The 14071-nt window shown below is 44.4% G+C and overlaps 1 protein-coding gene across 1 annotated transcript in view; it reads left to right on the forward strand.

Annotated features, from left to right (window-relative positions):
* Nucleotides 1-14071, forward strand: part of VPS35 (VPS35 retromer complex component) — a 1351314-nt gene that overhangs the window by 383179 nt on the left and 954064 nt on the right. Inside the window, exon 6 of the mRNA XM_069607068.1 lies at nucleotides 2506-2719. Within this exon, the coding sequence (XP_069463169.1) occupies nucleotides 2506-2719 (214 nt within the window). The remainder of the gene's footprint in view (nucleotides 1-2505; nucleotides 2720-14071) is intronic.

The following is a 14071-nucleotide window of genomic DNA, read 5'->3' on the forward strand; positions in this document are numbered from 1 at the left end:
GTAATGAAACTTAAATTCAAAAAAGAACATTGGGCTCAGTGCAGTAGTACTGATGTTCACATTAACATTACACTATTTCCATAAGAGGTTAGGGCATACTCAGCAGCCAATTCTAGTAATTTTCTATCACTCCTACACCTCAGCGCTTAAGGCAATTGGTTGCTGCAAAAATTGTTTATACTTTGGCCCATCAAGAGCTGGTTGTTCTCCCGCACCTCAACCTGGTCTTCCACTTTGTCTACCTTTTGATTTTAACTCTTCCAAGGACGAGTGCAGGCCACCACGTAGAGACTTTATTTCCTCTTGGAGAAGCATAATGTCCCCTTTTGTTGTTGCTTCCTCCGCTGTTAATCTCTGCTTTTGCTTGTTCACTTGGCTATGACTGTTCTCCCTTGTTGCTGCAGTCCTTCTAAATTGTTGGTGGGAGGCCACTGTTGGTTCGAGTTGCAATACCAGGATCCGGGGGACAAGAATGGGCCATTTTTTCCATGTCCCTCCTACCTGGCCGCTACCTCAATTGAGGTATTCCAGATCGGGCTTGCCTGCTGGTGGGTCCTTGTCAGCGTTGCCACTCTGTTGGTGCATAATCCGGGGGTGCACCCGCTGCTCTCAGGATTGCAGGGGGCATAGCGGGCGAGTCCAGTCTCTACTAGGATAGGCTATTGGAGTGTTACCAACTTGGCTCACCTCCTGCGATGAGTGGTGTGGCAGGGCTGTCCCTCTGCTGCTTTTACTCTGTGCCACTCAGAGCCGGCCTTATGGGGGGCGAGCCCGGCGACCGCTTGGGGCGCCACGCCCCCCAGGGCGCCATATGCCCCCACCACGCCAGCTCGGTGGGGTCTTTCAAGGTCTCCCCCGAGCTGGCGTTGTGGGAGAAGGCCTGGCAGGCCGCCTTTTGCTGTTGAGAGCGCCCGTCACTGCGGGTGCCTTTAACAGCAAAATGCGCCATTGGTCCCCCACCACGCCAGCTCGGGGGAGTCTTTCAAGGGCTCCCCCGAGCTGGCGTGGTGGCAGAAGGCGTGGCAGGCGCCTCTTTGCGAGGTGGTTTAAAAAAAAGTGGCCCCTCCTGGCCCCGCCCCCTGTTAACCTGGGGCGCAGGAGGGCGAGGCGGGGTGCGCCAATTCGCCCAGGGCGCTGCTGCCCTTAAGGCCGGCCCTGGTGCCGCTCACCAGGTAGCTGTCTATTGTCTCCAGACCCCTCTACCCCTTCTACTCTCTCTCCCCGTGTCCGGCTACAGGAGGTGAGAACCGGCCCGGGATCCTCTCCAGGGGCCCTCACCACGGTTGATTCATGTCACGATCGACCGCTCCTCACCTTAAGCAATTCCTCTCCGTCGCCAGGGTCGTGGGTCCATGTTTATGGTTGATGTTCCTTTTCTCTTAATTCCTCCCTTGGGGGTGCCTTAAGGCTGTGCCTGTCGCTATCTTGTCACTTCTTTGCGGGTTGGGTTGCAGTTGTTGCCAGCAGGCCGTGAGGTCCCAAGTCTCCCTTTCCACTCCTCCCAGCGCCCTATGCCTGGGATCTGGGATGCACTCTTCACACTGTTTGCCCCGCGTCCTTTTAGGCAATGTGGTTGGAGCAATCTCCCCTTCACTTAGCTGCAATGTTGGCGCGTTGGTGCCCAGTGGTATTTGCCCTCTTTTCTACTACTTTTGATTGTTACTCCACGGCTTCAGTGCTGGTCTGCCGGATTCTGGAGCTTCGTTCGGCTTCATGCAGCGGAAGGGGGGGGGGGTGTAGAACCAGCCTCTGTGTAGGCAGGCCGCAAAGCCCCAGGGTTTCTTTTCAGGTCCTCCCAGGGGCCCTCGATCACTGTTTCGGGGCATGCCCCGCCCTCTTTACGGCCCTCCCCACTGTGGCACCGGCACTTTACTCTCTCTCTGGCGGCTTCAGCGTGGATTTAAACATGGCAATGTACTATTACTAGCCTGGGGAGTCTTCCCTCCATTTTGGAGTCCATTTTTGTATACAAAAGAAGACCTTTTCCGTTATACCTAGGAGTCTTGTTCAGGGAAGATGCCTTTCAGCCTGCCATATTGCATGTGTCCCTAGCAGTCTCGGACAAATGCCACTTTGATATTTTTCTTACTGTTGTAGCCTGTTGGGCAGTAACTTTGTATCAGGTCTTCATAATACTCAATACTTATACAACCTGTGTTCGCTACTATTGCTACATATTGGACATCACTCATATCGTGAAACACAAAAAGGGGCATGTGACTGGCTTTCCTCCATCCCTCCGATTCTCATTTAGGACTGAAATGGTATTACAATGCTAAGTTGGTAGCCAATTACTAATGGCATCTGTTACGCAAATGCATATGAAGTTAATTATAAAAATGTTTGAAAGAGGCACGCACTTGGGATTCCAGCATTTTGTTTTTCCTCTGTATCAAAATAAAGTGTCATAAAACGCATCAAACATTTTGAAATGATTTTCAAACTTGTTTGTACATTGATGGTACCCAATTTTTTAAATTTACTTTACTGTACATTTGTTGGCAGCGAGGAAGTTACCGGCGACATCAGTGATTCCATGGATTTTGTGCTGCTGAACTTTGCAGAAATGAATAAGCTTTGGGTGAGAATGCAGCACCAAGGCCACAGTCGAGACAAGGAAAAGAGAGAGCGGGAGAGACAGGAGCTTCGAATTTTAGTAGGAACAAATTTGGTCCGTTTGAGCCAGCTGGAAGGTGTGAACGTGGAGCGTTATAAACAGGTGAACTACTGAGTATTGCAAATGATTTTCTCATTATTCTATAAAGATGTTTTCATGTTGGATACATTCCTCAATTACATCACTGGTCACCGGAATCTTCATTCCTGTTAAACACTTAACCTTGTACATGCAAGTGTATATAACTTATTCCGGTACTCTCATCATATACATACTTTTGCATTGATCGTATGGTGGTTGAAGGTAGAGGAAGTATGTTTGGGATATATAACTTAAAATATACATTTCCACGTCTCTGGATACAATTTAATTCTTTAAATATCACATGCATCAGCTGTAACTGTTTGATGGCACTCACAATTAACAGTTCAGTACCCGTGCCACAAGGAGATTTGTCAAGTTAAGCTTTATTATGGTTAACTAAACTAAGAATTGGAATCTAGTGTTTGCCCTCCGTCAGGTTGCCTAGTGGTTGACAACAAGCCTTAACCACTTAACTGGCAATGGCCCACCGCCCCCAGCCCTCCTGAGCCCTTTTTTTTATTTCGGTATGTCGCCGTTCTATCCCTTGAAACTTTTGTGTTACATGTGATAACTTGGCCACATTTGGCCCCTTTTCTTCCCACATGTAGGCGGTCATAACGCACCAAGGAATCCTAGTTTGCTGTATGGGGGGTGAGAGAAAATAACCAAAAAGGGAGAACATTTTGTTTTTTCAGAAAATGCCAATAAAATTATGTACAAAGCCTGTTTTTTTTCCTTTTAAGAGGTAGGAACAAATGGTTAGTTGTGCTGAATTCGCCATTCTCCAGGCTTTCAAGAACAGGTTGAGTGGAAACCAAAAAAAACTTATTTTTATAAGGTTAACATCAGTTTTGTGAGTGGTAGGCGATTGTACCCTTTTTTTCCAATAGGACATGCATGGACGGAATGGAAGAGGAGGGTAGGAAAGCTGAACGGGAAGACAGAAAGAGATGCATTTCTGAAATGTAGACAAAATTACAAGTTTAGGAAGAGGTGATTTGCACAGGTCAGGCAACAACTATTTAGCGAACGTTCCCATAGTTTGGGGAGAAATTGGAAAAATGACAGAGGATAAAGGTATGTGCTGGACATGATTGGACCTGTAAGGTAATGGCTTCTGTGAATATTGAGAAAAGCAATGCCCTGCTATATTCCCCCCGACTCTTCCAGTTAGGAAATCACACATTTTTTGTAATGTTTCACTAAAAAAGCAATACCACAAGCCAAAAACTGAGCCATGGTACACAGGATGTTTATGCTGATGGTCTAAACAGACGTACTTAGCGTTTGTAAATAAGGAAAACAAATGTGGTGAGGAATGGCTTGCATCCATTATTTGAAAGACCACAGGCAGACCTTTTGAAGGGTAGGTGACTTGTGCAGGTATCAAAAGCTTACTTTCTATAAAGCAGCGACTAAATGTAGGTCACGTTTGGGAAATTAAAGGGTTGTGTAAGAATGTGCAGCAGCAAATGTATGAAAACGTTAAGCAAACCAAGCGAAAACAACACATGTTCTATCTTCCCACATTCCCTCAGGTGTCCCGATGAAAATGGTACCGCACATGTGTGGGTGCACCTACCTGGGTATAAATGGAAAATGCTAAACCACTGGTAATCCCCAAAAGTTTTGGGGAGACAAGCTACAGATTTGGGGCTTGGGTGTTGCAGCCACCAAGGTAAACGGGGGCGCCATGCATTTCTGAAAAGAAGACACCCATGGGGAATCCACAGAGGTTTGACTTGCGCAAATCGCCCTAAATTTTATGACCCAAAATCCCTGGCAAAGTCTGAAATTAAGGAATATAAACACAATTTTCAGTTAGTTGCCACTGAGAAACCACCAAAACACGCAGCCAACATACTTGTCCTGACTTCTAGGTTTCCACATATGTCCCAATGAAAGCCAGACCTCGTATGCGTGGATGTCCTCAACTGGGTGATAATGGGTAAATCATCTGTATGCCAAGTGCTCTGGGAATACAAGAATCACTGTACTACCCACTGCCACCCTGTTTTTCCTCTTCAAGCCCATTCACAGGCACCTTTGCTCACTCTACTCATACATACTACAGTTAACACTATACCATGACATGCAGGGTTGGATTTAGCACAATGAACAAAGATCCTGTGAGCAGTAAAGCTGCGTAAAGGCACCAACCATTTTACTGCCTATTCATACACCTTTCCTGTCTGCAGTCAGTATGCATCCATTTCAGCAATCGCACCTCTACCAAATCACTAGCTCCACAGCAACCGTATCTGCACACTCACAGCAATTGGACACCGCACATGGGAACCTCGTCTCCAGGCGATATCTTTCACACCATTTTCCCGTACTTTCATATCAACTCTGCCTGTATTCAACTGTCAAGTTTCACCAACCTTATCTACACACTCATAGCAAGTGGGCATCCGCTCACTTGGCTACCTGGCCTCCAGATGATGTTTTTCACACCAACTTCAAGTACCTCAATAGCAAGTATGCCAGCATTCATCAGTCATGTTGAACCATTCATATCTGCAACCATACACACACTAATTACACACCCACAAACATGCTAATCATTTCTGCAGTTATAGCAAAGTGCATTCACAGAAATCACATCTGCATATACAACATAGCTTTACCTCACTTACACACCAAACATATCCAAGTCATCCAACAGAAGACATTTCAGTCACACAAAAGATGACCATTACTTTAGTTCAAAACAAAAAATGGCAGGGTGGTACGAGTTATACATGGCACCGCCGCCATATAGATGGTGTCCAGGTAACATTTTCATGACACTTAGCGCTCAAGGGAGGGAGCCAAAGAGGCGTTTACATGTTTTGAAGGATACGCCTTGAGTGGAAGGAACCGGAATGGTGTTCCTGTCTTGCCCAACACACCCCTCGGATAAAGGGAGCGGGACTGGCGTTTCTTTCTAGAGCACGCCTCAAGTGGAGGCAGCTGGACTACCATTGCTTGCCAAGGCATGCCTCAAGTTGAAGGAACCTGAATCGCAATCCTTGGCAAGGCACGGCTCGAGTGGAGGAGCATGACTAGCATTGCTTACCAAGGCACGCCAAAGGGGCGTGAACCAGAATGGTGTTCCCTTCTTCTCCAAGGCACACCTCGTGTGGAGGGAGCTAGAGTGGCATTCCTCTCTAAGATACGCCTCAAGTGCAAGGAGCCTGAATCGCGTTCCTTTGCAAGTCACGCCTCGAGCAGAGGGAGCAAGACTGACCTTTCTTTCTAAGGCAGACCTCAATTGAAAGGTGCCCGAGTGGCATGCCTTTCTAAGTGTTAGGCAAGATTGTATGCAGTACCCTTTGGGTGCACTACAATAACCTTGACCTCCTGGCAATAGGGACCCAACTTTTGGTATAAGTCTGAACTACACAGGTTGGTAGTGTGGCTGAGCAGCTAGGCTTCTCTCAAGAGGGGTCAATGTGAGCAGTAAGGTTGTGGCACAGAGTCTCACAATACAGTTATCCAAATGAACACTTAAACTCAAGGTTTCTTGATAAAACAATTTATTTCAAAGCCAGTTATACAAGCCTTCTTCAGAAAGGGAGCAAAACATGTAACACTTAAATATACATTAAAACACACTTGTAGTTTCTCTAAATCAGATTATGCCCATTGGGTATGGCCCGCAGATACTTCCTACACCCTGAGTTGACTTAAATAGCTAGGACACTGGACATTGATTTATCACTGGTACATTTAGAGCAAAGAAGTCGTGAGAGCACTGGGAACTGATGGTGACTGCGCCAGACTCCTTATGTGATACCGGGTTACCTTGTACCTGCGGCCGGTTGTAGGAACCAAAAAAGGCCTGTGCTCAGGAGCCCCAAGGCTAGATTAGGTAAGTTTGTGTTGGGTTCCTACATGGATGGCACCAGTACAGTTCCTTATGAGCGCTTGTTAATTTCTCTGTACATTTTGACAGGTATAGTCCACTCATGTAGTGATCTGATCATAGTTTTTTAAAATGTTCTTTAAGAATTAATCACCAAAAGTGCTGACACGTGTTTCGACCATCTGGAGGTCTTTATCAAGGCTACAATCATTCATAGTTGTTACTTTATGATTTTGGATTTAAACATCATGTCAAAAGTATTGTGAAATGTGCAATGTGATAGATGATTGGTGCAACGGGTGAAATCATTGTAAATGGTTACAATGATTAGAGTGCAGTGCAATTCAATGTACAAAGTGACAACATCATTGGTTATTCCAAACATAGTGAGTACATGTTCAATTTGCAAGTTTTAGGTTACATCACGGATGAATAAGTGGCCAGAGTAGTTTGATATAGTGAGTACATATTAGATTAACAAGTGTTAGCTTACATCATAATAATTTACCAGAGTAGTTGTGGGTAGAGAGATAGTGGCACAAGGGAGAAAGAAAGAGAACAGAACTCCGTACAGCCATAACCCACTTTCAATTGATAGCACACCATTCACCCTTTAGGCGCTTGGGAAACCTGCATGATACTGTCACGCACTGCTGACTATATTCTCCTCTGTTACAGCAACCCAACCCTGCCATAATTTCCTCCCCGGATTCACTAAAGCAAGTCTCGATACTGACCCAGGGCCTAGTCCCCTCAAGCATCAGCCCTCAACTAGACACCTAATAATCTAGGTGAGAATGACTTTCTACCACAATGCCCATCATACTATCCAACCATTTGAAGCAGCAATGCATCTAACCAATCTGTTCTAAAAATGGTCCTCACACTAGGCAACAAGTGTAACGCTCACCTGATTCCCGTAGAGGCGCCGGTCTTGACTGGGCGTATACCGTATCTTCAAAGGTGATGTGTAACACACGGCTGGCTCTTTGGGCTGGAACTCTATGCACTGTATGTCTGACTCGAAGGGTAAGATGTCTGCAGATAGAAAATATGGGATTAATGAACTGGGTTATTGAATGTCTCTCTCTTCCCTTTCTCTTCTCCTGTAGAACCCCAAAGGTTAACGCTCTCACCTTAGGTAAGTGAACGCCGTGCTCTCCATCTGCCTCGGGGCAGGGTGCTGTAACCAGTTTCTTCACTGGATAAGGGGAGCAGGCCTCTTGACTTCAGAGGACTGCTGTCCGTCGTTTACTGCACGAACGGTAAGTTTCGTGTAATTCTAATGTCTTTAAAAGTCTTTAGTAATGATGTCTCTTGTTTTTGCAGGGTTCCGGCGATGGCGGATGACGGGCTGAAGTGAGTTGAAGATGGAGCCCGTGTGATGAATGGAAGCGCCTGGAAGCACGTAAGTAAGCGCTTGTTGCCTGCTTCACGATGCGCTCTAACTGTCTTTTTATTTTGCAGGTACAAGTTCGGAGCGGCTGCAGGGTGCCGGAATACCCACTGGGTTAGATGTGGAAAGGAGTAATGGCACGTGAGTATTAAAGTTCTCCAATGTCTTTAAACGCACCTTGTTTTGTCTTTCAGATGCGGGATGCAGCGCCGAAGGCCTCCGGAGTGTGCGAAGAGCTGGTAAGCTTTTGTCTTTCAGATGCCGGAATGCAGTGCGAAGACCTCCGGAGCGCACGAAGAGTAGGTAAGCCTTTGTCTTTCAGATGCCGGAATGCAGCGCGAGGCGTTGGTGACAGCCGATGGACCAGGTAAGTGAAGCGCTGTCACTGAAGACCGTAATGCTAACCTGTTCTTGCTTGTCTTTATAGATGTTGCTGAAGACTGGATTCAGGATGGTAAGCCTTTTTCCTTAGGCCCAGGATCAGATGCAGAAGACACGATGAGCGTTCTGCTGCAGAGGATGCAGAATAACGCAAAGCAAGATTCATCCATCGGGTGTGGTTTAAATAGCCTCCTGTAGTGCTTAGGTGTCTCCTTCCACAGCCACGCCTAGGTAAGAAAAGAGTTCCCGCTTTCCAGAAGAGTTCCAGTGTTCTGAACCTAGGGAGTGGCTCCTGCCCCACCCAACAGGAAAAGTAGTTCCAAACAGAAGAGGATCAGAGGCTCAACTGGCAGGCAAGTAAGCAGCATGGTCTGCTGCAGGTATGTCCACCCAAGCATTATGAGCCCGGCGCTTCCAGCGCTGGGACTGGGCATATTTATGAGCCTGGTGCCACTGGCGCCAGGACTGGGTCCAAAAGGTCCCAATTGGGACTGGTTGGCACTCGGAACCTGGGTTATGGATCTGCTTCCAAGGGAGTTGGGAAAACCCTGACCTTTTGGAAGCAGAGATCATGACAACAAGCAAAAATATAACAAGAAAAGCTATCCCAAATAACAAAGCCTGATCAGAAGACTAATGACTATACCCACCCCTCTTCGGCTACCATAACCTTGCAAGCACAAGAGAATTTACCAGCTGCGGTGCCACACTTAACCTCTAGCGGTTCAAAGAAACTTCAAACCTCACCTACTATATCACCCATAACTATACCAATAACCATTGATCTAACACAGCAAGGTCTCATGCAACATGCTAGCTTAACTTCTCCCACAAGAACCACCCCGGTACAAACAAAAGATAGCATGGAAATGCTTAGCAAAAAGAAGAATTCTTCGTATGATCAGAACATCAAAACTCATGAGTGATTTGTCCACTTTTATTTTTCCACCTACCGCTGAGCAATTAAAACATGCTAACTCTGAAACTTCACAAGCCATCTACTCCACCCTCCCAACCTGGAACCCAGAAGTTGAGTCACAATTCACGCCGGTGATTTCACAGCGGGATAAAGCAGCATTAGCTAAAAGACGATGGCAATCGCTCTATGAAAGCAAACGTTTGTCACGTGATATAGCAAATATACCCATAGCCCAACGAAATCCAAAGATTGCTCGTCTCTCCCTGGACATGATTGAGATCGAAGCACTTTTGGCAAATCAGGAAAAGCGTAAGGAAGTCTTTGGCCATTCAAATTATGATACTTCATCTCCCGTGCCATCATCATGTCATCTAGATGGCCTCGGAAAATTCGTTCCACCTAACACAGAAGCTCCTAAGCAGAACCTTAAGGGTCACATTTCACCATAGACACAATCTAATCCCTTTATTGAAACAAAAGAGATTAAACCACAGACCTGTCTGAACAACGCTTCCTTGCAAGAAACAGGCAACATGCCATCCATTCCAACCACTATGCAAGATCTTCAAAATATGCTAATAGCGGTAACATCCCAGACAATGATACCATTCCTAAAAATGCAAGAATCATGTGTAGATGCGAGCAAAGATCAAGCAACTCTACTAGCTCTCATTCACACAAAACAAATCTTTATAAAAGCCTTTGTACACAAGATCCAGGATCACTTGGACCATGAAGCCGAAATGACTCAAATGTGGCAATCTCGGTTGTCAGATACCGCCAGAAAAGATCACGCAGATAGCACGCAGCTCACCTCGGCTCTAATCACCATGATGTCGTCTATGAATCGACCAAGCAATCCTCCGGCAAATGAGATTTCTCAACGGCCTACTCAAACCACGAATGAGATGGCGCCTAAGGGCCAAACCGCCAGAACTGCGGTGGATCTACCTCAAATTCAAGTAGATCCTAATCCATCAACCTCCAGTCCATCTTCAAACTCTCAACCTCAAAGTACGGAACACAATGCGAATTCAGGAGCAACTACCTATCCAATTTTACTGCCCACCGCCCCGCATTCAATACACAAAATAAACCAAAAACGAAAAAAAGGCAGACTGGAACTAGAGCTTTTCTCCGTAACCTGACGACGTCCAAACCAGTGCAGCATAAACCATTAACGAAAAACCTAACTGGGCCATCCATCGTCCCTATACAAACTGAAACTTCTGCAGAAACAAGAAGCACAACACCTCAAGGAGAAAAGCCGGAAGAAACCTCTGATGATGCACAAATGAATTTCCTATTAAATCTATCACAACACATAGACGCTGAACTAGACATCTCAGAGGAAGCACAGATACAGCCAAGCGAAACCTCACTCATCGTTATGGACGAATATGAACAAACTAAATCCCAGCAAGACTTAACATTGGAAGATATCTCAAACACAACATTATGGATAGATGAAGTAGCCCAGTCTCCTAACGGTTCCATTGTACCTCAGACGCAAAGTAGCCCTAAAAAAAAAAAAATCATCAACTGTTACACTAATACAGCCAATTTTTTCTAATCCAAGGAAACCTAAATCTTCTCGAGCTGTATTCCTAAGGTGTGTACAATCTGACACTCAAGAACTGATAATGAATACATCAAATGTCCTACGTCTATTCAGCGCCATACCGCAACTACAGAATATAACAACACAAGAGATCCTCACAGTGGAATTCGTAGATGAACAGTATCTGGATCAAATCTACCTACTTCTTAACTCCACCACTGTAAAAGATCAGATCATGAAAGAAAAAACTAATCTAAATACACTGGGATTTGATATACAACATGTTGACTCCAAAAAAGAAGCACAGATGGAACTAACTTTACGTAGAAAAGGTTCTTCAAAGAAACAAGAACATCAGATGGACAACAATCGAAGGAGCTCAGATGATGCAAATCTCACACACAGGACTGGCAGACACAAAATACTCATCAAACAGATCCTAAAACCATCCATAAATACCCGGATCACACTATGCATCACATACGGAGAGTAATGGAGTGGTCGCAATTAACCTCAGAAAGTGCCGACTCCTCCTTTTAACCACCATTGCAACCTTCTAGATCTGAAATTTCATTATGCTCCTGGAACACTCGAGGGCATAGCCATCTCTTTCGCAACCAGTCACTCGACCTCTCACAGTATGACATCATCTGTATCCAGGAATCATGGATCACAACACAGCCAATCTGTGACGGATGCACAACAATGATGGTTCCTGCAATAAAAAACAAAAGAGGACGCCCATCTACAGGCCTCTTGACCCTCATTAAAATGTCAAGTAATATTAGAATCAAAGACTCATTTAAAATAAATGACTGGATACAAATCACGATACTACAGTCAGCGAAAACAAAAACACCTCTAACCCATGACATATTTGGAATTCTTAATACCTACTGGAATCCAATGGCCATTACCGATGACTTATATATCGACAAACATTTTACCTGCATCAATGAAATCACCGTAAAATATCCAGGTATTCAACCAATAGTATGTGGAGATCTAAACTTACATCTTTATGATTGCCTAGGGACTGAGTTAAAACATAATAACATGTCCCCAAGAGCTCGACGATGGCTGAAAAAAACATCCACCCGGGGCCTCATTTGAGTGCACTTTCTCGACACTCAAACCAACAAGCCGATGAATATATGGACCCGTGGCACATCTAGTGCCATCATAGATTACATCTATACATCAAACCAGATTGCACTGAAGCTAATACAGAAGAAAAACATAAAAACAAATCTCAGCGATCATGCATTAATAACAATTACGTGGGAAATGCACAATCCCCAGAAAACCAAAATAAACCTGCCAGAACTAGTCGTAAACTCGGGTCAGAATAGACTGAGGATCTCTCAAAATGCCCTGGCAACATTAGCACATCAAATTACTTCACCAGCTATGACCGATGACAAACGGCTAAATTATCCACAACTTCTGGTTCCGTTCAAACGATCCAGAGAAACAAATACTCATAAGAAACACTATCATATACATGCTTATTTACCTATAATTGCAGAAAAAAAGAAACCGAGAAACAACATAAAAAAAATACAACAGAATTCACACAAGGATCATGACAAAATTCGAGTATTAAAACAACAGTACAAAAATTGGATGAGATCTAACAGAGCACTTCAAGGTCAAAACGATGCAGAACAAATGCTGCATGCTCTCAAAAACCGTAACACCAGAGATCTATGGAATCTATTGGCCCCACCAACAGCCAATGTACAAAAGATGACAACTGACGTTGACGAGCACGGATGGGCATTACATTTTCAGAAGCTTTATAATATAAATTCTGATATACATACCCAAGACCGTGCTCAACAACATACTTGGACTATTTCATGGCAGCTAGAAGACCTAGAAAAAGCCATCACCAACTTAAACCCCTTACGTGCTCCGGGACCGGACAGCCTCTCAAATGAACTTATCAAAGCGAATAAAACCTTGTGGGCACATATCTCCTCCTACATCTATGAAACAATTAACAAAACCAAGACTATTCCACCTTCTTGGAAGACGGCAATTTTGATACCCATTTTTAAAAAACGAGATCCAAAAGACCCCTCCAACTATAGGCCCATTGCCCTGTTAGATCCCCTAGGGAAAATGTTCGCTAATCTTTTGCTGGACAAATTGAACATCTGGGCCAAAGCAAACAACATACACGCACCTAGACAAACAGGTTTTGTTAAATATGTGGAACCAACATCAACCTACTCCTACTCATTTTGCTGAAACAAGAGGCCATCCATAATCAAAGGCAAACATATGCAGCATTTATAGATTTGAAACTCGCTTTTGATCTAGTCAATAGACCACTCCTATGGTCGAAATTGCAAAAATGGGGCTGTCCCGATGACATCTTGGAACCAATGAAGTTACTTTACGGAGAAACATCTATTAGAGTCCGATTAACACAAGACGGTACAGTAACGGAATCCATCCCAACTAATAATGGTCTCAAACAAGGTTGTCCCCTTGCGGCCATGCTTTTCAACTTATTTACATCTGACTACGAAATCGAGACAAACTCGCCATTGTCAAACCCACCAAAACTAAATGCCACAACTATCGCCTACATGATGTATGCAGACGATATTGTTCTGTGCTCACAAAACTCCAAGAGGCCTGCAAACAGCCTTGTTAAAACTAGAAATGTATATGAAGACAAACCAACTTGAAATAAATAAACAAAAATCAAAAGTAATGCTCCTAGCTCCATCTCATAGAACAAAACAGCACCGAAACCATTTCTTCTCAATAATCAACCCCTTGAACAAGTGACAACAGTTAAATACTTGGGTATTTGGATAAATCAATCACCAACTGAAACAAACTGGTCCAGCTATTTACTGGCAAAATCTCTATCTTTAGCCCGTCAGGGACGGTTCCTACACTTAAAATATGGGAAATTCACATTAAAACCAATCATATCATTCTACAGAGAAAAAGTCACGGCAATTCTACACTATGGAAGTGAATCTATGATTAACATCGACAGATCCATATGGTTGCGTCTAGAAGGCATGTTCTGGCGGAAAGTTCTTTCTTTACCTCAATCGTTTCCGATGGACCGTATTCGATACGAACTAGCACTTCAGTCCCTTACTTCACTCCAAACATGGCGAAAACTAGATCTTTATAGGAAAATTGTCTCTGACTCGCATATCCCAGCGCTAAATATTTTCCAGCAAAAAGAACGTACCACTTGTTAGGAAAGATTTCGTAATTGTAGGGAATTT

Source organism: Ambystoma mexicanum, chromosome 1p, assembly GCF_040938575.1.
Source record: "Ambystoma mexicanum isolate Mex_15411 chromosome 1p, UKY_AmexF1_1, whole genome shotgun sequence".
Taxonomy (NCBI): domain Eukaryota; kingdom Metazoa; phylum Chordata; class Amphibia; order Caudata; family Ambystomatidae; genus Ambystoma; species Ambystoma mexicanum.